The sequence below is a fragment of the Pelophylax lessonae genome (genome assembly GCF_965119305.1).
Source record: "Pelophylax lessonae genome assembly, chromosome: 3".
Taxonomy (NCBI): domain Eukaryota; kingdom Metazoa; phylum Chordata; class Amphibia; order Anura; family Ranidae; genus Pelophylax; species Pelophylax lessonae.
Genome location: NC_138770.1, coordinates 105,544,459 through 105,571,018, shown reverse-complemented (window position 1 = coordinate 105,571,018; position 26,560 = coordinate 105,544,459). Strand labels below are relative to the sequence as shown.

Here is a 26,560-nt window from a genome sequence, read left to right as displayed (position 1 = left end):
CAGGGCAATCAGACATCATATGTCCAGTTTTAAAGCAGTTTCGACAAACCTGTCCAGTGCTGCAGCCATCTGGCCGACATGAAGTCACAATATCGTAGCAGGAAAGCCCTTATCTCCTCATCCCTCACAAAGGGGATGTACATGTGTACGTTCACTGGTACCCGCTGCTTAGACTCGCCACATAAAAAAGTAATACCCTCCAACAGGGGATCGTCCGCCTTCTCCGATTTCCTCGTCATACATGTATGTAGATCATCTTTCTTCCAGAAGGTAACATCATACCAACCAGTATTCGGAAAACACTGCATGCAGAAAATACTCTCTCGTGGCATTCCCAACAATTCCTCAATCACCTTCTTCTGTACCACGAATAGCCCAACGCTCTCTCTCCTAGGCTCGGCAACCACCAGCCTTACAGTGTTCGGAGCCTCCGGTGCTTTCGCCGCCATATCTCCGCCCACGAAAAAGTCACAAGGACAAGTCAGGGAGAGGGATCGCTCTCGTAAACATCAGGTAGTGTCCCGTCCAATAGCAGCATGGGGTGCACCTGAAGGAAACACCCAAAGGCCGAGCGGGACTGGTACCTTTCGAAACCTTAAGGCCCAGACCAACTACACCTGATCTGAGCCAAAAGGCTGAGAAGCGATAACCCATTTACTGTCTTTTCCGAGCGCCGTCCGTCCAGGGGACGCAAATCGCTCACTGAGAGCTGTCTTGAGTCTCGCTCCCTGCAGACTGCCCGGAGCCACTAATCCTCAGACTTTCACACCTAGCTATGCCTGAGGCCTACTTCCTCATTCCTATAGCCCCTGGCCTAAACACACCCAGACACCTGTCCAATAAACACCCTCAAAGTTCAAGGCCAGGTTGATCCTCAATCTAGCCCTTAAGCAGCCAAGCCCAAATCCACATTGCAAACACATGTATCCATCAGGTGCTCCTCGTTGAGGCCCAATGAGGGGTCAGGATTTGCATAGGGCCGCCTCCTGCTAACGTGGCCAAAGCGACCCACTAGAGGGAGACACAGGCCGGGAAATCCCTCGACTGACTCACTATTAGGCGGCTCATGGACTGCAGCGAGGAAAGTGCAGAAAAGTCAAGCCATTCAATAGCACTCTGCATCATCCTAGCCAAGACTTGCAAGTAGGCTTTATGTCGGGCCTTCACACATTCTGTGTGTACTAGCTGTCTTGTCGAATTTCAGGCCCTTGCTACCTAAATGTTTTAAGAAAAGAAAAGACAGGAAATTAGGACACACAAAAATACAAACAACAAGAAAGCTTGTTTTCTTCAGTGTGAATAGCTGACATTGCATGCAGCACACGCGTTCTGATTACAAGGATGGAGGGCTGGGAGACACAGACCAAGAAACTGACACAAAGCAAAAAAAAAAAACACAAACACACAGGGGTGAAATGCCAGTTTATTGAAAAAAAAAAAAAAAAAAATCAACAACTTAACAAGAAGAACACAAGCAAGCAACATTGCAATGCAAGCAAAAGCCAGAGACCTTTTTGTGGAGTTTTGAATTCAATTTTGTCTTTGGAAAAATGCATAAGAGAGGGGTGCACCGGTCCTGGTCGATGTGTGGAGTGGACAGAGCAAGCTCTTCTTCCATCTCCCTGTTCTAAAAATCCATTTAATATATGGTCCCCAGATAGGGGACGTATCAGATATTAAACTGATAAGAACGGATTTTTTTTTAATTATTTTATTTAAAATTTTCAAAGATAAAATTAACATGACATAACTTTTCCAACAAAGCAAAAATCAACATTTCCAACAAAGCAAAATTCAACATTTCCATTCCGTATATAACAAAACTTATATCAAAATTACAAAAACTTACAGAAGAATTACAAAAAAGGTAATTTACATGAAAAAAAACCCTTTCCCCACCCACACCAAACTTTTTATTTTTTAATGCACCCTCACTCTTTCCCCTAAATTGCTTAAAACCATCCCATCCCTCCAACACTTTTCCGTTGCCATGATTACTTCCTGCTTAGAAGGAAGAAAAAAAAAAACACACCTTAATAAAATAAATTTATTTGGTTATTCAACACACCAATTTTTCCACTCTGAAAATTTCCATATTTCTTTTGCTTTACATCCCCCCATCTTTTTATTATCAAAAAAGGCGTAACTATAGATCCTCCCATGGACCATGGACACACACTCTCGCACACTCACAATTTATTTCCTAAAAACCACAATATTCCTAACATCCTAGAATACTTCTTTTACACAGTTTACAATTATCCACAATACTCTAGCTTCACTTTTTCCTAGTCAAAACAAACCAAACATCATCATTTCATATGTCATCTTTCTCACCCCCGTTAACCCCTCAATCAACTTACCCATGCACCTCCATACTTTCTTAGCATATCCACACTCCCAAAACAAATGCACCACGTTCTCAATCCTCCTACACCCCTCCCCTTGGACACAATTCACTATCCACAAAACCTCTCCTCCTCTGGAACTCTCTGGTAGGCAAACACTTATGCACACACATCCACGCAATATCTTTCTTTTTTTTTTATTTCAATATCTCTTTATTTTAATTTTTCACATAACAAAATAATATACAAACCACAAAAAAATAGTACAAAATCCAGTAGCAAAAACAAGAAAAACATTGTTGCAGTAAATTTGTCAGTTATAACATTATACTACCAGAGGAAAAGGAAGAGAAAAAAAAAAAAAAAAAAGAAACAACCACTCCTCCCCTTCCTTCCAGTATAGTTTTGACCCCCACTAAGGGGGTTACCATATTTAGAATACCGTTATTTTAAATCTCTCTCATTTAACATTAATTTTTATGGAGGGAGGTAAAGCAAGTCTAAAACTGCCTAACGATATTTATATTATCCCAGCTGCTTTAATCCTATTCCAATGTTACTATGCATCTTCTGTTATTTAACCATGATTTCCAACTAACTTCAAACATTTTCTTTGTTGCACTTAAGGTAGCCACAATTTTTTCCATCTGACATTGTTGATTTAATAATTCAACCGCGTCGGATGGAGTTGGTACCTCCTGAGAGTTCCATCTTCTAGTGATTAAAAGCTTTGCCACTAATAAGAGATGCATAACTACTACTCGGAACTCCAGGGGAATCTCGTATATATTTAAGTGAAGGATCGCCATTTCAGAGTTTGGGACTATATTTTTTCCCACCAGTTCTGATACCAGGGAGAATATTCTGTACCAAAATGCTGTAATCGATCTGCAGTCCCAAATTATATGAAATAACGATCCTTGCTCACCGCATTCTCTCCAACATAATGCTGATGTTGAGGAATAGAATCTCGACAATTTCATGGGAGTTAAATACCAAAAATTCAAGATTTTTTGATATAACTCCCAATGGTTGATACATTTGGATGAGATGTATGTAATATCAAAGGCTTTCAACCAGCTTATTTCGGGAAAAACTTTCCCCAATATTCTATCCCATTTCAAAACAGTAGTGGATTTAGAGTAAATATTATGTTTATTCAATATATCGTAGATAATTGAAATACCATTAGAGGTAGTCATTGGTTCTTGATACAATTTATACATAGTAGTTGGTAATTTAAGATATAAAGTGAGATTGTTCTTCTGTAAAAACGAACGTATTTGATAATAGCTCATTAATGCTGATGGTGGTATTTTGTACCGATCTGTCAAACTCTCAAATGAATAGATACCTGTGTCGCTATACAAATCTTTCAAACTATCAACACCACTTCTTAACCATAGGTTTATATCAAGGTTAGGGATAAAGCACGAAAGAACTGCCAGTGGAGTGGGGAATTCGCACATCATCCCATGTTCTAGTAGCTTTCCTACAATTTCTGCCCAGACTGTTAGGGCTGTTTTAACCACTATAGATTGTATAACAGGGACCTCGGCTCCTAATATTACAGCCAACATTGTGATTCTTAAGCCCCGTACACACGTACCGATCGTCGGCCGACAGAACGTCCTACAAATGTTCGCGGCTGGTGTGTTTGTTGTTTGTCTGTTGAAAAGTGCTCTAAACTTGCCCAGGACATTTGTCTTCCGACAGAAAATGACGTCACTACGTTCCACGCACGTTCGCCGCTACAAAAGAGGAAGTGAGTGTTTGGCCGTGACCCTTCTGGGCATCTCGCGCTGATTTCGGTAGCATTTGTTTGGTTGACGACATTTCGCTATTTTCCGAGACATCGTTCGAGAATTTATTATGGCGACCGTGAATTCGTCCGTTGCTGTCGTTAGTGTTGGAGTTTTGGCTCTGAGACGACGTACGAGCAATAGGAAGAAGAAGCGGACCTCCTGGACGAAAAATTGGTTGCTTAACCGTGATCAATTTTCTCATATGTCCTTGCTGAGGGAGCTCCAGGAAAATAATCCTGATGACTTCAGGAATTATTTGAGGATGACGGATCCCATCTTTTACCGTCTTCTTGCCCTGGTGTCCCCCTATATTCTGAAGCAGGATACTTGTATGCGGCTTGCAATTACTCCTGAGCAAAGGTTAATTGCGACGTTGAGGTATCTTGCAACAGGGAGAAGCCTGCAGGATCTGAAGTTCACCACAGGCATCTCCCCCCAAGCACTTGGTATCATCATCCCTGAGACCTGCTCTGCCATCATCAAGGTCTTGCAGAAGGACTATATCAAGGTATGTTTGATTTTTTACATTACATTACATGTATTACTAGTTTCACCCGAATTATGATGTTTTTGGATGTACAGCAATTGACACAGGCCATTATTTGTAAACTACCCTCTGTCCGCATGCACATAGTAGTAAAGATGTAGATTATCTTTAACCATTTGTAAAATTACCCACTAACCACCCCACCATTCTCTCCTATGTGTCCCTAAACGCATTGCCTGTTAACAGTATTTTGAATTTGGGTCATTTTATTGCTTTCCCTCAAACAATTATTCCTTGGCCAATGTTTTAGTACCTAGTTAATGATTTATCTAAAATACATCAGTCCATCCATTCCCACCTATGATTCTGTATGTTTATGTAATGATGTTAAAACCTTCACTGACCACAAGCCCTTATTGATGTATAAATGCCCAGTTTTACTTACCCATCCCCCACCCACATGCTAAATCTCAAAGTCAGCATATACCAAAGCTCAAGTTCAGAGGTCTTCAAACTATGGCCCACCAGTTGTTCACGAACTTCAATTTCCATCATGCCTAGTCATGTCTGTGAATGTCAGAGAATTACAAGGCCTCATGGGATGTGTAGTTCTGCAACAGCTGGAGGGCCGTAGTTTGTAAATCTCAGCTCTAGCTGGTGAGTATAATGGGCCATACACACTAGAAGATTGTCAGAACAATTTATCCTTCCGATTTACCAAAACCAAATAATATGAGGTCCAACAAACACTTTCAAATCCTATGCAATCTGGTAGGCCCTTGCACTACATAGAAAAGGTAAATCTGCACGAAAAAGTCTTCAGAGAATCTTCTAGTGTGTATGGCCCTTTACAATATAAGAACAATAGGAGGTTGAAAATAAATGTATGTAGATGTTACATCCCCATATCCAAACCTTTGCCTTCCTGTTGTATATTTTTTTAGCAAGTTGCATAAGCATTTAACAGACAACTGTGTGTGTAATTAATAATGTGATGTGCTCAAGCACTAATTTTATTTTTTTTATTTTTTTTTATTTTTTCCCCACAGTTTCCTTCAAACGCAGAGCAATGGCTGGAGATTTCTGATCAATTTCTGGAGAAGTGGAATTTTCCCAATTGTGGGGGTGCTATTGATGGGAAGCACGTCCGCATTGTCCCCCCTCCGAATTCCGGCACATTTTATTATAATTATAAAGGTTTTTTTAGTATAGTCATGCTAGCCATAGTTAATGCAAACTATGAGTTTATTTTTTTGGATATTGGCAAAAATGGCCGCAATTCGGATGGGGGAGTTATTGATCAGACGGAGTTCGCTCGTCGTCTAAAGAACGGCACTCTGAACCTGCCATCCAGGGAGCAAACTGTTGAGGGTATGAGCTTTGTGTTTATCGCAGATGAGGCTTTTGCGCTTGGGGAGCATCTCATGAAGCCCTACCCTCAGAGGAACCTCACCCCAGACCAAAGGATTTACAACTACCGGTTGTCCAGAGCTCGCAGAGTTGTGGAGAATGCCTTCGGGATAATGGCCAACCGGTTCCGGATATTCCTGACGTCCATAAACCTGGCACTGTACAAAGTGGATAATGTGGTCTTGTGTTGCTGCATTTTGCACAACTTCCTACGCAGGAATGCACAAAATTATGTATTGCAGCAACTGGATACTGACCCTGCTATGCCAGGTACAAGTGGAGAGGCCCAACCTTCTAACCAAGTGGAGTCCATGCCGTCAATGGAAGTTGGACGGTCAGCATTGGCATCACACAGGGCCCGTCAGATCCGCCAGGAATATCTGGACTATTTCGTGGGGAGAGGAGCTGTGTCCTGGCAGCAATCACTGTCACAAACACATTAATCTTGTTAAAGATTGGACACACAAGATAAATGTCAGAGATATATTATTTTTCAACACATTAAACAAAAATTGCAATGATTCTGTATTGTGGATTATAATCATTTGGGCACATATGCCAAACACAATTATTTGGGTTAATCATGTGTTATATATGTGTGACTTTGGAAGGGTTAATACATTCATCAGTGTGTTTCTTGACTGTAGTCTCTCACCAGCTGATCCAAAGTGATGATGGCCATGTGTTATTTTTTAGCCAGTGGTGTAAATACAAGGGCCTTCTGCACCCCACAAAATGTACACAAACCCTGTCACATTGAGAACTAGGTCACACCCAAGGTTCATCTAATGTCACCTTATATTGGTGTTCATTGTCCAGAAGTTGCCCATACTATATATTTCAGATAATACATTAGGGTATTAACAAAGTACCTACACCTGTTATGTTGTGTTCATTTATGACATCCTTCTCACTGCCCACCAATGTTAGGATATGTCAGTGTTATGTGAAACTTGATCATTGTTCATCTCAAAGTGTTATATATATATAGGTAATGGAAAGTGAACTAGAGCAACGAACAAGCAATACACTATAGATTACACTGATCTCCCTACACTGATTGCTACTGGCAATATCAATGCCATATTGAATCCTAGGACTGCTAGTACCTTGAGTGTTGAGTCACACTTATGCGATGCGGGAAGTCTGCGACTTTGCAGCCTTCCAGCATTGCATAAGGGTGACCCGCCACTTACTTTTTCCACAGGATTGTATTCCACAAGTGTTAAGCACTGTGCGATCCAATCCAGATACATCAGAAATAAAGGGTCATGTGCGACTTGTATACGTGTTCAGTGCGAATGTAGCCATACAAAGTGTATGTCTCAATTCACACTGCACATCTGATGGCATGTAATATCGTAGCGCACTGCTCCTTTATTACATGCGATCAGATGTTCATGCGAAAATCAGCTATACAGTTTGTATGGCTCAATTTGCACTGCACTCGCACAAAAGTCGCACATGATGCATTTATTCAGCCGCATCAGGATAGGATCGCACAGTCGTTCAAACTTGTGTGATCCGATCCTGTGTGAAATGTCAGATCGCACTGTGATATGCGTTAAAACTGGGGGTATCTTTAACATTTCATTGACACCTCCAGCAACTTGCATATGGCAGTGTCCCAAATGCTTTCATTAACATGTAAATATGTGAATAGGACAGCCATCATACATTTAGTGCTTCTTTACACAGCTTTAGACCTCGACCCCCCAACGAAAGTCTAATAAAGAATTGAACACACATTGTTGAATGTAAAAATGTTTTAGTATCAAACATTCACAGGGTTAGGGTTAGGGTTAGGGTGTTGGAAAGTGCTTTTCCCAAACTTGGGTACACTCTTTAACATCTGAGTGTCATAAAACTGGCATAAAATATTATATAAAAATGGGAACATCCCAAAACAAACAGTAAAAAATTTTAAATTAATTTTTTTTAAAATTTGGCAAGCATGTCCACAAAATCACGCATCTTTCCTTGCAATGCCGTTGCAGTCTCTTTTATTTGCTCGAGGTCTGAGCAGCATTGAAGAGCCTCACGGGTCAATTTGGCCAATGTGCAACTATGTAATACATGATCTGGAAAATAAAATACAACGGAGTCAATGTGAATCACCTACATGAGGTCATAATATAGAAACATTTGATGTGCAGGTAATCTTTAAATTCCTCTCGAGTTAATACCTACCCTGTTCTTATGCTCTTTTGCCCTAGGCTCTTCATCTTCCTCCTGACCTCCTCCAATGCTGTTGCTGATGATTCTGCCGGTCTCCTGAGCTTACTATATATTCATTAGGGGTGTGAACGCATGATGACGTCATTGTGAGGGCATGGTTGTAATGTATATATATTAAGATGCAGAGACCAGAGACGGGCAGAATGCACGGCAACAGCATTGGAGGAGGACAGGAGGAAGAAGAAGAGCCTAGGGCAAAAGAGCAGACAACATAAGAGCAGAAGATTGGACAGCAGAAGACTGGAGAGGAGAAGATCCAAAGAGCAGAGTGGAGAAGACCGGACGAAGATCTTTAAGAACATTTCATAAACGTCTCCTGTCGTTATTCACATACACTTCCATTTATGTGGTTAATGTGTAGGGGTACTATGTACCCCATACCCATTCACATAGTGATTGGGGTCTGGGATCTGGGGGCCACCCTTTGTTAAAGGTTGCTTCCAAAGTCCTAGGAACCCCCTGGCCGCATGACCCCCCAAAACCACCAGACAGGGTTGTGGGGATGAGGCTCTTGTCCTCCTCTACATGGGAGTAAGGTGCTTTTGGGTGTGCGGTGCAGAGGCCCCCTGGCCCAAAGCAACAAAACCCCCCCATGTTGAGGGCATGTGTCCTGCTGTGGTCCAGGGGGTGTTTGGTCCGCTTGCTCGTTCTCTTTCCTGGCCTGACAAGCTGCATGCTTGTATAAGGGTCTGGTAGGGGTTTTGGGGGTAACCCACGCTGTCTTTTTGTTGTGGGCATACCCTCAAACTCAATACCACACACAAAAGGCCTGGTTGTGAACTTGGGGGGACACCCACGGTGGGTTCTTCAATTTTTTGGTGTAGTTCCCCCTCAAAAATCTTCACAACGCAAGTGGCCCCGCAAGTCAGAGCATCCTGATCCGACTTACGGTGCGACTTCCATTCAAATAAAGAGGCTCCCATAGGGAACTAGTGTTGTAAATTGGAGGCTAAAAATAACACTGATAAAAATCATTCTGAAAAAACCTACGTGGGCACACAATTGGCTCTTGGACACTTGGTCCTGGTTCCTCCACAGTTTCGGAAGTGGCTTCCATGCTGCTTGGCAAGTTGCCAGGAGATATTGGTTCAGACCTGGCTGGGGATGCCACATCCTGGCATGACGCAACATCTGCAATGTAAATTTGTAAGGGAATACAAGAATATAAGGTTAAACAATCATTGCAAATACACATATTTCTATGATCCCACTACACAAAAATCTGTGACTACCAACCTTCTTGTTGCTCTGGTGTCTGGTCACTTGTAGGCTCCACCAGAATCACCTCAGGCATAATGTCTTCATCTACATAATACAAAACATTGGCCATATCATAAAAGTCACAAGAGGTACATTTGTTAGGACATGGTGCCCTGCTTGATAGCTCTTTTAGTAACAAATATGAAGACATGTACATGGTTATCTACGAAAAATATGGTACATTAATGTTTGACAGTGCATAGGAACCAATTACCTTTAGTGGAATCTGTGCCACCATCTGGGCCCATGTCCTCCTCTTCTTCCACAACTGCCGATGGAGCTGCCAAACCTCTCCTCCTCCTTTCCCATAGTTTGGCACGGAGTTTACGTTTTTCTCCTATTTAAAGGTTTGAATAATAATCTGTGATTAATAGGAATGTTTGCTGAGAAGATTCGTGCAGGAAAGAACGTTCGTTGCAACACAATACATATATTTTTAACTATGGCTTCCTGACTTTTAATGTCATATACGAAAACATCAACAATAGATCGATCAAATCACGACATGACAACTAAAATGAGTAATCTAACTTTTTACATAGACATTATAATCTAGACATGTTAATACAACATACACAAAATTATAAAAAACATATTGCATGATTAAAAAAATAAAGAAAAAATAAAACTTACTTTTTTTCAAAATCCGATGGATTTGGGAAAGCTGATCCTGCTCACGGTGTTTGAGGTCAGACCACCGTTTCCGAATCTGATCTTTCGATCGCTCGACACCGAATTTTTTGACCAAACAGGCCACCACCTTGTCCATGATGCCATCTTTCCTGGCATTGGGCCGATCGTAATTTGCCAACTTTCCATCGTAATCCATTTTTTCTAAAATGGAGACCATCTCCACCATTTCTGGCTTTGACATGGATGTAGCCCTTGATTTTCGGGTGGCCCAATCACTTCGGCCCCCACTAATTGAGCTCCCAGATTGTTGAGACATGGTTCGTAATTAAACAATGATTATTCCACTGCCTCAGGTGTGAGTGCCGCATGTAGGCCTGATCTTCGGCACGTACACACCCCTGCACAAGCCCGCCACTGGAGGAGGAGTTGACGCCTGCGCTGTATTTAAAGGACGCCAGATCGTTCGGCCGACGATTCGCTAGCGGATATATCGAGAGTTGGAGCACGATCGAGCGGCGAATCACGACTTTTCCCCACAAACAAAGGTACGACTCTTTTAATAGAAAGTGTGTGTTTTGGGCCCTATACAGCTTTTATTAGGAATATCTTTATTATGTGCCAAAATACATGCTATTTTAATATGTTTTGTGTTGTTTTGTGTCTTGCAGGCATATACTGTCCTGCAATATGGTGGACAATTTCACCACCCACAACTTTCTCATCAGTTTCATTGATGAATTCAGGCAACTGCCGTGTTTGTGGCAAGTCAAGTCCGCAGATTATAAAAATAGAAAACTCAGAAAACAGGCCATGGAACATTTGGTGGCCTTCTACAAGCCCGTCTGTCCTGGGGCAAATTTTACTTATATCCGCAAAAAAATAAACAGTATTCGCACTGCCTACAGGCAGGAGTTAAAAAAAATAGAGGAGTCCACCCAGTCTGGAGCAGGTGCACGGAATGTATATGTACCACGGCTGTGGTACTATGATAACATGCGATTCCTGGCAGACACCATGGAATCCAGGCCGTCAATTTCAACACTGCCTTCTACTTCGGCAGAGGGCTCAGTGTCGGTTGATCCAAGCCAGGATGAGGATTTCCTGGAGGAGAGTTTTACTCAGGTATGGCATTTCACAATATATTGTCTGCTAAAATGTAATCATGTAACAAAATTATAAGCTAAACCATAATTGACCCTTTATGTAAACGGGCATAGCAAGGGGTTGGCATGACAGGCAACCGCCAGGGGCGCAGGCCAAGGGGGGTGGGTCACAAAAACATTGGCATTGTTTTATTGTTTATTTTAACAATCCACTCAGCCTGCACACCCCAGAACCCCCAGTTTGCAGGCGGATTCATGCAGGTGTAAAACATTGAGAGCTGCTTCATGCAGGTGTAAAACATTGAGAGCAGCTGAGCCAAAAGACCAGGAGACTGAGACTGCCTCTCACTGCATCCCCAGCACCCCTCCGGTCTTACAAACACTGCTGCATCCCCAGCACACCTCTGGTCCTAACAAACACTGCTGTAGCCTCAGCATTCCTCTGGCTCAACCTTTTTTAATACAAAACTAACAGCTCCTGCAAATGATACATCCATCCTTGCTTCCATTTCTCTGGTCTCTCACTCTGGGTCAGCAAGGCAGGTGGCTTCCTTATTCCTGTTTCCCTGCACTGCTTCACCCTCAATGCCCTACATCAAGCCCTCTGCAAGTTCAGGCCCCTCTCTCTCTGCAACCCCCTCCTCTCTCTCTCACACCCCCTCTTTCTCTCCCTCTCTCTATCTCTCAACCCTCTCTTTCTTTTTCACACCTGAGACAATGATTGCCCACTAGAGAGCTCTACACTGGGCAAACAAGGGGCAAATTAGAAACTTTTAATGCCCTTAAATTTTTTTTGGGGGGGGGGGGGTGGGTTACAGTTTTACATTGATCTTGGGGGGGGGGGGGGGTTGTTGCCAAATACAGCTCCTCAACAAGGGCACTGGAGACCCTAGATACGCCACTGTATGTAAAGTCTGCTATTTGTTCACAATAATATAACAAACATGCATTTTTATATACACTATAACATTCTAATCAATTGTTCATTTCATCAACAGGGAAGTGTCACTGAGGAGGAGCCAGGTTGCAGCCAGGAGCCTGGGGAGCCTGCGGAGCCTGAGGAGCCTGTGGAACTATTTCCACCACCACCTCCTCCTGCCAAACGGAGGCAAAAGAGGAAGCACGTGGATGACATCACCGACGAGTTTATCCAGGAGGCCACCATAGCCCTACGTCGGAAACCGGAGGCCAATGAGTCCTTCGGCAACATGACGGCAAAAATTTTGGATAAGGTGGACCTCAGGCAGTGTCAGTATGCCAGAAAAATCATCCTCGATGTGCTGCAAAAGGCTGAAAACGGCATACTTACTGAGCACAGCCATGCATGCCAGGAGCACCCGTGCCCTCCACCTCCACCTCCACCTCCACAACACCCACCACCTCGCCAAATGCCACATGGCCAGTGGCAATATGGCCAGCAGGATCCAAACCTGCCCTCATGGCAACCTGATTTCAGTTACCAGCAACTTTAATTTTTGTAACCCCCTATTATTTATTTTACCCCTGTTTGCCAGTTTCTAGTTTAATTTTGTCCAAATGGACCTTTTTTATGTTTAGTTTATTATACGGAAAGTATTGATGTTTGCTTTGTTTTTTTTTTGCTGAGATCCAAAAAATAAAGAAAATGAAAATAAAAAATGGCCTATCAGAATTTGTTAACATGTTTAATATTGTGCATAACCTGAAAAATATGTTTTAGACATTAATTCATACAAGAATAAAGGGTCATATCAATAGTTAGATCTTTGGTGTGAAAATACAAAAATAATGGTGAAGAGTTCAAATTATTTAATTCTAAAATTTGATAGAACAGATAGAATAGACAAACATTATCTTCATCATAACAGAACACATGCCTTTTTATTAGAAAAGTATGGCATTATGAGCAGCATCTTCCTTCTTCTCACATTTATCAAGATGAGCATGTGCTCCGCATTTCACATATTTCTTGGACTTCCGCGAGCCGAAAGTTCTTTCTGAATAAAATGTTGAGTTTACTAGAGAAAATTCTTCCGGGAACTCATTTGGTTTGATCATGCGTGTTGGGATTTGTAGCTGTGTGTCGGCCGAATTGTGTACTGACAGGCGAACAATCGTCCGTTCTGGTGTCGGCATACAAAAATTTTCATGTTTGCAAGAAAGACTTTTGTCCGCGGATTGTGCGCAGACATCTGTCGGAGGCACCATACTAACACGCGTACAATCGGCAGATCCTTCGTCCACCGACGTTTGTATGCCGACGATCGGTACGTGTGTACGGGCCTTTAGGTTCTCCTGTTTACAGTCGTTCATCTCTATTCTCAGCCATCTTTTATGCTGCTCAGGAGACCACCAATACTTCAGTTGGTCAAGGACAGATGCTCTATAATATGCGAGAACCGAAGGGACCCCCATCCCTCCGTGCCTCCTATGTCTCCTCATAATAAGGGATGAGCATCGAGGTGGTTTCCCTTGCCATATAATTTGGTTAAATTGCTTTTGAACCGAAGTGCAATATTGAGATGGAAGGGTAATTGGCAATGTACGGAACAAGTAAAGTAATTTAGGCAAAATAATCATTTTTAATGTAGCCACTCTTCCTGCTGTGGTCAAGTCTTGTATTTTTAAATCCCTAGCTTGTAATGATAGGTTATCCAAAAACGGTTTATAATTATGATCGTAAAGCTGGGAAGTATGTGGGGTTAGGATAATCCCCAAGAAAGGTATACATGGAGACCATGCGAATGAAAATTTTGCTTTTATCCGTTTTTGTGACAAAGTGGTGATATTAATGCCCATAATTTGTGATTTTGTAATATTTAATTTATAAAATGACACTGCGCTAAATTCATTTATCATTCTCTCAACCTCTATCAAGGAAGAGAGTGGGTTTGTGATGATTAACATAACGTCATCAGCAAACAAGCTGATCTTATGTTCTATTTCAGCGACCCTCCAGCCTTATCCCCGCGTTGTCCCTAACGCTCTGAGCAAAAGGCTCCATAAGCAACGCGAAGACAACTGGCGAGAGGGGACATCCCTGCCTCGTCCCATTGGTTGTCCCAATGGTTTTAGATAATAATCCAGATAATGATACATTCGCTGTTGGCGCAGAATAAAGAGCCATTATATTCTTTTTCAGCCATCCCTCTATCCCAAACTTACACAAAACTGCTTCTAAGTAGCCCCAATGGATCCTGTCGAACGCCTTCTCCACATCCAAAGATAGGAGCAGTGAAGGCGTCCGACAGGATCCCATCCGCGCCAGCAGATTTACAATTCTTCTAGTTCCATCGGGGGCCTGTCTCCCTGGCACAAACCCCACTTGGTCCGCGTGTACCAAGTGAGGTAAAAACTCCTGTAGTCTATTCACGACCAATTTTGCAAAAATCTTTATGTCTGTATTTAGTAAGGGAATGGGCCTATAAGATGAGGGATCTTTAGGATCTTTTTTCTGTTTAGGGATAGTAACTATTAACCCCTTCAGCATTTCCGACGGGAATGAACCAGTAGTGGCTACCAATTCAAATAGTGATTTTAGCTGGGGGGCCACTTCTGAGGACAAACTCTTATAATATTCATTAGAGAAGCCATCTTCTCCTGGTGCTTTCTGATTAGGTAGTTTGTTAATAACCAATCTAATCTCCTGAATGGAAAATGGTTCAGAAATTGAATTTAATTGGTCTTCCGTAAGCTTAGGTAGGGAAATCTGTGCTAAATAATTTGAAATTATCTCTATTGTTGGCTGGTGTATAGTTTTTTTTTTTTTTAGGTCATACAGTGATTGATAATAATCTGCGAAGGCATTTGCAATATCTTTAGGGTTTATAAGTCTCTTATGTGTAATAGGGTGTATGAGCTCATCAATTCTTTTGGTAACTTGTTTTGCTTTTACTTTCCTAGCTAACCAGCGCCCCACTTTATTACCCATGCTATATTCTTTTGCTTTAAGGACCTTTAAATGATATTCTTGGTTATTTAATAATAATAACCTTAATTCTTGTCTAAGTTTTATTATGGTTTGTGTACCTTGTGGCGTAGGGTTTTTTTTATTTGTTATTTCATTTATTGCTATACTATCCATGATATCTCCTCCTACACCCCTCCCTTGGACACAATTCACTATCCACAAAACCTCTCCTCCTCTGGAACTCTCTGGTAGGCAAACACTTATGCACACACATCCACGCAATATCTTTCCGCTTGATATACAACTCCTTCCAACTCACATTTCTCCACGCCTGCCCACTATTTGTTGCATTTAAACCACCCATCCCTTCCATCACTTGTCTCTCCATCAACACACCCAACACTTTCTTACTCTCCAACCATGTTTCACATGATACATTATTTAACCCGTACCGCCTCACACACCTATCAATCCTCACATACACCATGGAGCATGAAAACATACTGGTTTCCTCAAATCACCCTCCTACAACTTATATTTCCGCAATATACTTCCACCTGCATACTGTATCATACAACCTGCCAAGCTTTCCTTTTTACTCACCTTCACACACATACTAACATACTTCAGCACCAAAAACCTTTCACAATCAACCATACCTTTTCCACCATTCATCTTACTTTTCACCACCTTTTCCCTCTTTAATTTCTCCATTCTGGAAGACCAAAAAAAAAAAGGTAAAAACAACCTTAATAATTTTTTTCAGTACCCTGTCAGGGGCTGGAAAAACACAAACTAAAAATAACATTATAGGTAATAGAACGGATTTCACAATCAAGACTTTTCCCTCCATTGTTAAAGACCTAAGAGACCAAAAATTAACCTTCTTCCCCACCCTCTCCAACACATCCTCCCAACTCTCTCTCCCATATAACTCAGACCCAAATTTCACCCCTAACACCCTTATCCCTCCCGTACACATCTTCCACTCACAATGATCTCTATTAATCCACCCCCCAAACAATTTGCACTCACTCTTACCCATATTAACACTAAAACCACTAGCCATACAAAAAATATCAATCACCAACTTCACCCTTCTTAAACTAGCCATATTTTTACAAGTCACTGTTACATCATCCATATAACCTAATACCTTCATACATTTACCCCCACTCCCAGGTACTTCCACCCCCCTTACACATTTATCCTTCATCAACATCCTTAGAAGTGTCTCAATAACACACACAAAAACCACTGGAGACAGCGGACACCCCTGTCTCACTCCCGATTCAATTTTAACTTCATCTGTCAACCATCCATTCACCTGCACTTTACTCACAATCCCCATATATAAACACTTTATCCACTCAAGCAACTTCCCAGACACCCCCATCTTCGCCAACACCCTAAACATAAATTTGTGCGCCACCCTATCATACGCTTTCTCAAAATCCACAGCCAACATAGCCACATCCTTCTTTCTTTCTTTGCACAACCATAAAATATCTCTCAACCCCATTAGACTTTCTCCTATTGATCTCCCCGGAACCGCACACACTTGTTCCTCCCCCACCAGCTTATCAATCACGCTCTTCAATCTATTTGCAATCACTTTTGCCAACAGCTTATAATCAGTATTCAATAATGATATCGGCCTCCAGTTTTTTAAATCCTTACGTTCCCCTTTTTTAAATAACACAATTATACTTTCACTCATAGAACCAGGCAATCTCCCATCCTTCAACTCCTTAGCACAAACCTCATACACACTTTAACCAATCAAATCCCAAAAAGTACTGTAGAAATCAACAGGCAATCCATCACTCCCAGGTGTCTTCCCTTTCTTCATACTTTCCAAACACTCATCAAGCTCACTTCTCTTCATCCAAAAAACATTTATCCTCCTCAACCAGAGTTACTTCCACATACTCTAAAACATCATTCTCCAATTTTTCATCTCTCTCTTTTGCCGAAAATAAATTTGCATAAAACTTACACACTTCCTCATTCACACCTTTATTCCCATTCACTACCTTCCCATTCTCATCCATAACACTTAATAATTCCTCCTTCCCACCATATACTTTTTTTTAAAAAGAAACTTGTACATTTTTCGTCATATTCTTTTATTACCGCTTTTGCTTGGGAAATAATCCCTTTTCCCTTTTGCTCCATCCATAACCTTAACTTATCTCTCGCCTCCACAATTTCCTCACCCACTTTCTCACCCCATCCACCCAATTCCTCCAAATACTCCAGACACTTCTGCCACCACTCGTACATCTCTCTCTTTTCTCACCCTCTCACATCCCTTTTTAACAAAAAATCTTTTTAGTATTAACCTTCACCCATTCCCACCATTCTATAACATCCGCAAAATCCTTCATCCACCTTCCAAACCACATTCTATACTCCTCCCGTATAACCTCATCCTTCAATAGATCCACATTCAACTTCCATACATTACCTCCGACTTTATTTTTAACACACACTCAATCCTCCCATGGTCCGTGAAAGGATCTCTCTGGATCAAAAAAGAAACGGCATCCAGATTCCTGGAAACAAAACAGAAATCAATACGTGAGCATACTGTACCCTTATCACTAAAATAAGTAAAACCCCCAGCCACACCCACATCCTTAAAACCAAAAGTATTCATTAGTTCCCCCAACACCTTCCTGGACCTGTCCACCCCACCCTCACTAATATTATCCCCACCCACAAACCCCCCACCTACACCACTACCAACTACCCCACCCCCTTCCTCCCCCTGTCCTTATTAGACAAAATACAATTAAAATCCCCTAGAATAATCGTAGCCTCCCGTCCACCCAAAAAAAGACTCTTTTTTCAAAAAGAAGTAGCCTCAGCTTCCTATCCACCGGAGCATAAACACAAAAAACTCTGAAAGACAACCCCATAAATTCAAAATAAACAAGTAAACATCCTCAATTTCCACCTTTTTTATGTGATTTTTATGTGTTTATTTTGAACAAGAATGGCCACCCCCACATTTTTTTCCTTACTTAAGGACCATACCGAATCCCCATGGACCCACTTTGTAGTGCAAGGTTCCTCCCTAAGATTACAGTCTTGCAGGCAGCATATATCAAAAACCTGATTTGCCAAAAAAGAAAAAATTGCTGCCCGCCTTCCCGAGGAGCCAATGCTTCTCATGTTTAAAGAAGAAACCTTTAACTGCATTTAATTTAAATCACAAAAAAATAAAGAAAAACACAACAAAAACATTATTCTTTTTTGGCCAACTTTCCCCGGGCTCTACCACGTGACTGTCCCCCACCTCCTTCTTCTTTCACACCAGTCATTTCTTGTTGGTTTGTCTTTGGGCTTGAGTACATGTTTTTGCAGTACCCTGTCACATTCCTAAACACTGCTATTTGGCCAGAACTGGCAAAAGACTGTGAAGAATCAGAGTCAATGGCAGTATCAGTTACCGGTGATGCGGGCTCACTAGAAAAGGTTTCAATCTCTTGGGAAGAGGTCATAGTTTCCAATTTATGTTTGAAGGAGGCCAGATTTACCTCTGGGACCGTATCCACCACTGGACATTGCCACGCCAAATGAAAACGGCTTCCACAAATGTGGGTGCTCTTCCCCTCCGGACAGTCAGCTGTTTTATGGCTGGGTTTAAAACCGCTCCGACAGGTTAGGCCAGTCTTACATTGCTCTTTAGTGTGCCCGAAAGAATAGCATGCTCTGCAAAAAAGAGGTTGTCCAGGGTACCATAGGTAACCACGATTACTGCCAATTGAAAAGGCCTGTGGGGGGTGCATCACTCCTCCCACTCCAGCTTGGTCTGCCCAAAAGCTTACGGTGACCATTAAAGGTCCCAAAGATGTTTGTTTGCTTCATACCGGCCGACACAGAGCTGCAGTACCTCATCAGGAATAGGGATGATCAAACTTTTTCGACCAGAACACCCGAATTTCCCAAAAGTTCGGTTCGGATTCCAGAACCCCATTGAAATCAATGGGACCCGAACTTTGGCAATCAAAAAACACCATTTGAAGCCCTAAAACCCAATAAATGCCCCTAAAAAGTGCCTAGGGTTCTGGGTCATGCCCCAGGGACTATTAATCACACAAAAAAAAGTTCTTAAAAATTGTCGTTTTTGATAGAAAGCCAAATATTGAAAAATTAAAAAAAAAAAAAAGAGAGATTTCTTTGGATTTAGTGTCTGGGGGTCTAAAAGGTGTACCTGTGAAGTTTCAGCTCTGTAGCATGTCCAGAACCAGAATTATAGCATACCAAACCTTCAAAAATTACTTTTTTGCTTAACCGCACCTTTCTTTTGCTCCTAATCAACGGCACAGCCAATGTGTATGATGGGGACATAATGCAGTGCACTGGGAACAAGATTAGAGTTTTTTTTTGGAAAAAGGTGCTGTCTCTTTAAATGTGCATATAATTAACGGGTGTATTTCCACAATGGGGCTATTATTACCAAATGTTTTCAAGAAGTCCAAAGATTTATGTAATTGCACTTTATTTCATGTAAAATGGTGTTTGGTGCAGTTTAACTTGAATTCTCACAAGAAACAGACATATATGCACGGATACATTGAGGGTTAGGGTTAGGGGCCACAATGTAGTGCAGAGTGAACAAGATTAGAGATGTTTTGGATGAATACTGTTGTCTCTTGACTTTGAATAGAAGTAAAGGATGCTTAAAAATTGGGCCTTTGGTGGTGCCGACGATGCCTTGACACCATATCCCTATGAAAGTGTTGGTAATGAAGGCAATAATTGCCTTTGTAAGGAAAAAAATTACAATGATATGCATCTGTGTGACAGGTGCGCAAAAATTGTTGTTTGGGTGTTGGCGGAGCCATACCACTGTAAGCCCAAAGAGCTGGTGTTGAAGAAGGCGTAAAAATTATGAAGGTGTGCACATGTGGAATAGGTGCGCAAACATGGTAGTTTTGGTGTTGGCGGAGCCTCCCCGCCAAAACCCCAAAGAGCTGGTGTTGAAGGAGGCCCAAAAATTGTAAAGGTGTGCACCTGTGGAACAGGTTCGCAAACATGGTAGTTTTTGTTTAGCGTAGCCTCCCCACTGTAACCCCAAAGAGCTGGCTTTGAAGGTGGCCCAAAAATTGTAAAGGTGTGCACCTGTGGAACAGGTTCGCAAACATGGTAGTTTCTCTGTCGCTCATTGACAGACGTAGTCTTCTTGATTCACAAGAACTGGGTTATGTTGTCTCCGCAGGAGTAGGACTAGGCAGAAAAGAAAAAACGTTCTGGCTCCACCCTAGGGGCAGTCCCAGAGGGTATATCCTCCCTCTCTCTGCTACAAGGCATCAGTTTTTTTCTGTCTAGTCAGGAGTAAGGACCTAAGTTCCTTGCTGGGATCTCTGGTCCTGGCAAGATTTTTTTTTTTTAGAAAAGATATTTTTTAGGTAGTTTTTTCTCCAGTGTTTTTTCCTGTGAGATCTTCAAGCAAATACGCCGGACTGGGCGACACCAGTGGTCACCCCAGCCGGCCTACGAGCGCGCGCAGACCATTGCATTGCGCTTGGTCGGCCGCGACACATTCAAGTAAGTATGCGGGGCCGGGCGACGGGCTGGATGTTGAGATCCAGTGGTCACCCCGGTTTCTGCCTACGAGCGCGTGCAGACCAGAGCTCCGCGCTGGGTCGGCCGCGACGGAGTCCCATTGGAGGGACTGACCTTGCGAGTTAAAAGTCTCGCTTGGACGCCAGGAACCAGAGAGTCGAGGCGTCCGGAGTGGTCAACAACCCCCCACCCCGGTGGAGAGGGTATTGTGAAGAGAGGGTGCCTGTCGGTTCGGTATGGTGAGTAAACGTTCCCTTTTTTCCTCGTTATGAGGCAGTATGAATTATGGGCCCCTCCATACATGGTCAGTATCTGTCTGACACTAAAAGTCCCCCTTGTAAATACAGCATGTGTTTGGTGGGAAGTGGATTTGGTTTGAGAGCTAACACTCTACCCAGCAGACTGTAGTATTACAGCAGACATAGGAGGTATAATCCTACCTTAATTGTAGTGTACCTCCTGCAGATCGATAAACCGCCATTTAGCAGAGATGCAGGTGGATGTGCTGGGAAAAACGATTTCGGCAGTCCGCCGCCATTTTGCCGTAGACCGGGTGCATGAATGTCCTCAGGTCACGCCGGCCGCCATGTTTTTGGAGTCTATTGTCTCCTGTATGGGGGCGGCCATGTTTGATGAGCCCAGCTACCTCGTGGAGAGCTGGGAACGCCGGAAGGCGTACACAGGGGGCGGAGCCACGTCCTTCTACCCGGGAAAACTAACACAGCTCTTTCCAGTCTGTAAAAGACAGATGCTGACTGCAGTTGGTTGGAAACTTCCCTGCACCGGGTGGTGAGCCTTGAGGGTCCCTCTCTCTCTCTGTGGGGATCGAGAAGCAGGTTCTCTGAGGGGCGCCATTGCGCTAGGGGGATACACATAAAAAAAAAAGAGGTATTTTTTATTTAAAAAAAAAAAAAAAAAGTTTTTGTTTTTTCTGGCAGAGGTGTCCTGAATTAACATGGACCCTGCCACTCATGTATCTCCACCGGATCCCCTCGAGGTGTCTGCAGGATCCTCCAGCACCCCACTGACGGTTGAATCATTGTCAGCTATTATGGAAACTTTTGTGTCCCGGGTGGAAGTGGCTTGTCAGGGACAGGGCGCAAGAAAGCGACCCCCGCCTAACCCCTTATTATCTGAAACTTCAGATTCAGAATCTGAGCCTATTTCTGCAGTTGCAGGTACTTCATCTGGGATTGGTGTCTCGGGTACTGTCTCTTCAGACAGTGAGGAGGATGTTTCGGCATCAGCCATAGCCCGAGAGGAAGCGTTGGTAAACGCACTCATTGTATCTGTTCAAGAAACCTTAAGATTACAGGGTATTCCGTCGGAAATAGCTGAAACTGAAATCCCCTTTGGGACTAAAAAACGCATCAAAGTAGCGAAGATTTTTCCATTGCCCAAATGTTTTGGCAATCCAATCAAAGAAGAATGGAGTCTGCCAAAACGCACTTCTGCTATTTCTAAACGCATTAACAGGCGTTATCCGTTTGAGGAAACCCTCATTAAGAAATGGACAGAACCACCTGTGGTGGATTCACCAATTGCTAGATTGAATAAAGCCACGGTTATTCCTTTAGAAGACGCCCCGTCTTTTAAAGATCCAGTGGATCGCAAGATAGAAGCTATGTCTCGCACCATGTTTTCCTTGATTGGATCAGCTTTCAGACCAATAATTGCTATTGGACTGGTTTCGCAGACTGTAACTGAATGGACCAAGTGGTTGCGTCGGGACTTAGAAGAAGTCCCTCAGGCGGTATCAGATTTGTTGGAACAAATGATACAGGGGTTACAGTTTGTGTGTGATGCGGCGTTAGACGCCACTCCATTATTGGCACGAGCATCAGTTTCAGCAGTGGTTCTCAGGCGTACACTGTGGCTAAAAGGTTGGTTAGCCGACCAAGGTTCCAAAAAAGCATTGGCTAATATCCCCTTTTTAGGAGAGCGTCTATTTGGAGCCAACTTAGATGAGATCATTAAGGATCTCACGGGAGGAAAGAGCACCTTTTTACCGCAAAATGTTAAAGGTAAAGGACCTCGTCAAAGACGAGGGCCTTCTTTCTCTGCTCACAAAAAGTTTTTTCGTCCCGCGGGTGAAAAAATTAAGTCCTCCAAAGCTCCTTCAGGAGGCTTCAGGGGACGTTGGTCGGGCAAGCAAAAGCCCGCCCCCTCCAGACCTGAAGATAAATCGTCCAAAGCCTGAAGGTGCGCCCCCACCCATAACTGGGGTGGGGGGACGTCTTCGCCGGTTCCCGGATCCATGGCTTTCCAGAATCCCGGACAAGTGGGTTTGCGAAGTCATAAGGTCAGGGTACAAGATCGAGTTTCGATCTCTCCCACCGGCGCGATTCTTCCCTTCCAATATCCGACTATCCCCGGATCGTCTAGAAGATCTGCGGAGAGCAGTTACGGATTTACTACAACAAGGAGTGGTAGTCCACGTTCCTTGGACAGAACTAGGGATGATCGAACGGTTCGGGTCCACCATCGGTTCGGCCCGAACATTGGGTGTTCGAGGTTCGGCCGAATTTAGAACTTTTTGCCCAAAAAGTTCGGAATTCGGCAACCAGAACCGCCCAAAATGCAATGCTTCAGGAAATGGGCTTTAAAAGCCCGTGATTGGACCAGAACCATTAGCAAAAGCCAATTGAGGGGGCAGGAGAATGCTAGGAATGTGATTGGAGTGACTAGGGGGTCCCTAGACCAATCATTAGTGAATACGCCCCCCAGTATATAAGATCGCCCCCACCATATTCCCAGCATTGTTATACTGGACATGGAAGAGAGTGGAAGCAGTTCTGTTAATTTTACTTTAAAAGTGTCATTTAGCTATTTTTAGTGTGAGGAAAGGGATATCTAGTGTAGTTAGAGTGCTCCTTTACACTTAAGTTAGCTTCAAAAATTTAGTTTCTGTAGGGAAAGTGTTAAGTGTCAGGGGACCGTAGTGTAGTGTAGGGTTAACTGACAGTGACTGCTATGGCAGGGTGACAAAACCCTTCCATAGCAGGGTGACCGCTATAGAGAAATGATCATTTCTCTGAGTTGCTTCGGGACAGGTATGTGGCTTCTCACCAGCAAGCATTTTTTATGCTGCAGGGGCTGCCACTGCCAGTGTTTTTTTGAGGACATGTTTGATGTCAGACATGACATCTGAACATGTGTATAGGGGGTATATATAGACATATATGTCTGAATATATACCCCTAGACATATATAGGTGTGATAGTAGCAGAAATAAATGCTTGCGCTAATGAAATCATTTACAGTAATATATTTCTGCTACTATCACACCTATATATGTCTAGGGGTATATATTCAGACATATATGCCTATATATACCCCCTATACACATGTTCAGATGTTTTGCCTGCCTCAAAAGAACCCCAAAAAATGCCAAAAAAACGCTAGCGTCAAAAAAAAAATGCCCAGGTGTGTTTTTGCTGGCATTTTTTGGGGGGTTTTGGAGGCAGGCAAAACATCAGAACTTGTGCACAGTACCACTATACACAAGTTCAGATGTTTTTCCTGACTGCAAAGAACCCAAAAAAATGCCTGCTATTAAACCGGCAAGGTGTTACAGCAGAGAAGCCATATTCCTGTGCTTAAAGTTTTCTAATACAAACGATCTTTTTTTTTATGGTTCTGGACATGCTACAGAGCTGAAACTTCACAGGTACACCTTTTAGACCCCCCAGACACAAAATCACACAAAAAAAAGTTCTTAAAAATTTCATTTTTGATAAAAAAGCCAATGATTGAAAAATTATAAAAAAAAATAAAAAAAATAAAAAGAGATTGGATTTAGTATCTGGGGGGTCTAAAAAGTGTACATGTGAAGTTTCAGCTCTGTAGCATGTCCAGAACCCCCCAAAAATTAGCATTTTCTTATAATTTTTATTAGAACAGGTATACGGCTTCTCTACGGCGCTTTATCTTGCATTTATCGGGCATTTTTGGAGGCAGGCATGACTTTTTTTGGATTTAGTGTCTGGGGGGTCTAAAAAGTGTATCTGTGAAGTTTCAGCTCTGTAGCATGTCCAGAACCAGAAAAAAGATCATTTTTCAGTAGAGCAGGGATGGTGGGACCCCTCTTTTACACTTATATGATCTTTTTTTGGGGTTCTGGACATGCTACAGAGCTGAAACTTCACAGGTACACCTTTTAGACCCCCCAGACACAAAATCACACAAAAAAAAGTTCTTAAAAATTGTCATTTTTGATAAAAAAAGCCAATGATTGAAAAATTATAAAAAAAAAAAAGAGATTTTTTTATTTTTACTTTGGATTTCAGATCTGGGGGGGGGGGGGGGGTCTAAAAAGTGTACATGTGAAGTTTCAGCTCTGTAGCATGTCCAGAACCATAAAAAAAAAGATCGTTTGTATTAGAAAACTTTAAGCACAGGAATATGGCTTCTCTGCTGTAACACCTTGCCGGTTTAATAGAAGGCATTTTTTTGGGTTCTTTGCAGTCAGGAAAAACATCTGAACTTGTGTATAGTGGTACTGTGCACAAGTTCTGATGTTTTGCCTGCCTCCAAAACCCCCCAAAAAATGCCAGCAAAAACACACCTGGGCATTTTTTTTTTGACGCTAGCGTTTTTTTTGGCATTTTTTGGGGTTCTTTTGAGGCAGGCAAAACATCTGAACTTGTGTATAGTGGTACTGTGCACAAGTTCTGATGTTTTGCCTGCCTCCAAAACCCCCCAAAAAATGCCAGCAAAAACACACTTGGGCATTTTTTTTTTTTGACGCTAGCGTTTTTTTTGGCATTTTTTGGGGTTCTTTTGAGGCAGGCAAAACATCTGAACATGTGTATAGGGGGTATATATAGGCATATATGTCTGAATATATACCCCTAGACATATATAGGTGTGATAGTAGCAGAAATATATTACTGTAAATGATTTCATTAGCGCAAGCATTTATTTCTGCTACTATCACACCTATATATGTCTAGGGGTATATATTCAGACATATATGTCTATATATACCCCCTATACACATGTTCAGATGTTTTGCCTGCCTCAAAAGAACCCCAAAAAATGCCAAAAAAAACGCTAGCGTCAAAAAAAAAATGCCCAGGTGTGTTTTTGCTGGCATTTTTTGGGGGGTTTTGGAGGCAGGCAAAACATCAGAACTTGTGCACAGTACCACTATACACAAGTTCAGATGTTTTTCCTGACTGCAAAGAACCCAAAAAAATGCCTGCTATTAAACCGGCAAGGTGTTACAGCAGAGAAGCCATATTCCTGTGCTTAAAGTTTTCTAATACAAACAATCTTTTTTTTTATGGTTCTGGACATGCTACAGAGCTGAAACTTCACATGTACACTTTTTAGACCCCCCAGATCTGAAATCCAAAGTAAAAATAAAAAAATCTATTTTTTTTTTTTTTTTATAATTTTTCAATCATTGGCTTTTTTATCAAAAATGACAATTTTTAAGAACTTTTTTTTGTGTGATTTTGTGTCTGGGGGGTCTAAAAGGTGTACCTGTGAAGTTTCAGCTCTGTAGCATGTCCAGAACCAGAAAAAAAGATCATATAGGTGTTAAAGTTAAAGGAGGCTCCCGAACCACATCCCTGTTCTACTGAAAAATTATCTCTTTTTTTTCATGGTTCTGGACATGCTACAGAGCTGAAACTTCACATGCACACCTTTTAGACCCCCCAGATACTAAATCCAAAGTAAAAATCAAAAAATCTCTTTTTTTTTTTTTTTTAATTTTTCAATAATTGGCTTTTTTTATCAAAAATGACAATTTTTAAGAACTTTTTTTGTGTGATTAATAGTTAATGGGGCATGACCCAGAA

The 26,560-nt window shown here is 42.2% G+C and overlaps 1 protein-coding gene across 1 annotated transcript in view; it reads right to left on the bottom strand.

Annotated features, from left to right (window-relative positions):
- Positions 1-886: 886 nt before the first annotated feature.
- The window catches only part of LOC309550101 (uncharacterized protein), a gene marked incomplete at both ends in the record, with an annotated part of 39,101 nt that continues 13,427 nt past the window's right edge, over positions 887-26,560 (bottom strand). Inside the window, one exon of the mRNA XM_082250559.1 lies at positions 887-1,071. Within this exon, the coding sequence (XP_082106685.1) occupies positions 887-1,071 (185 nt within the window). The remainder of the gene's footprint in view (positions 1,072-26,560) is intronic.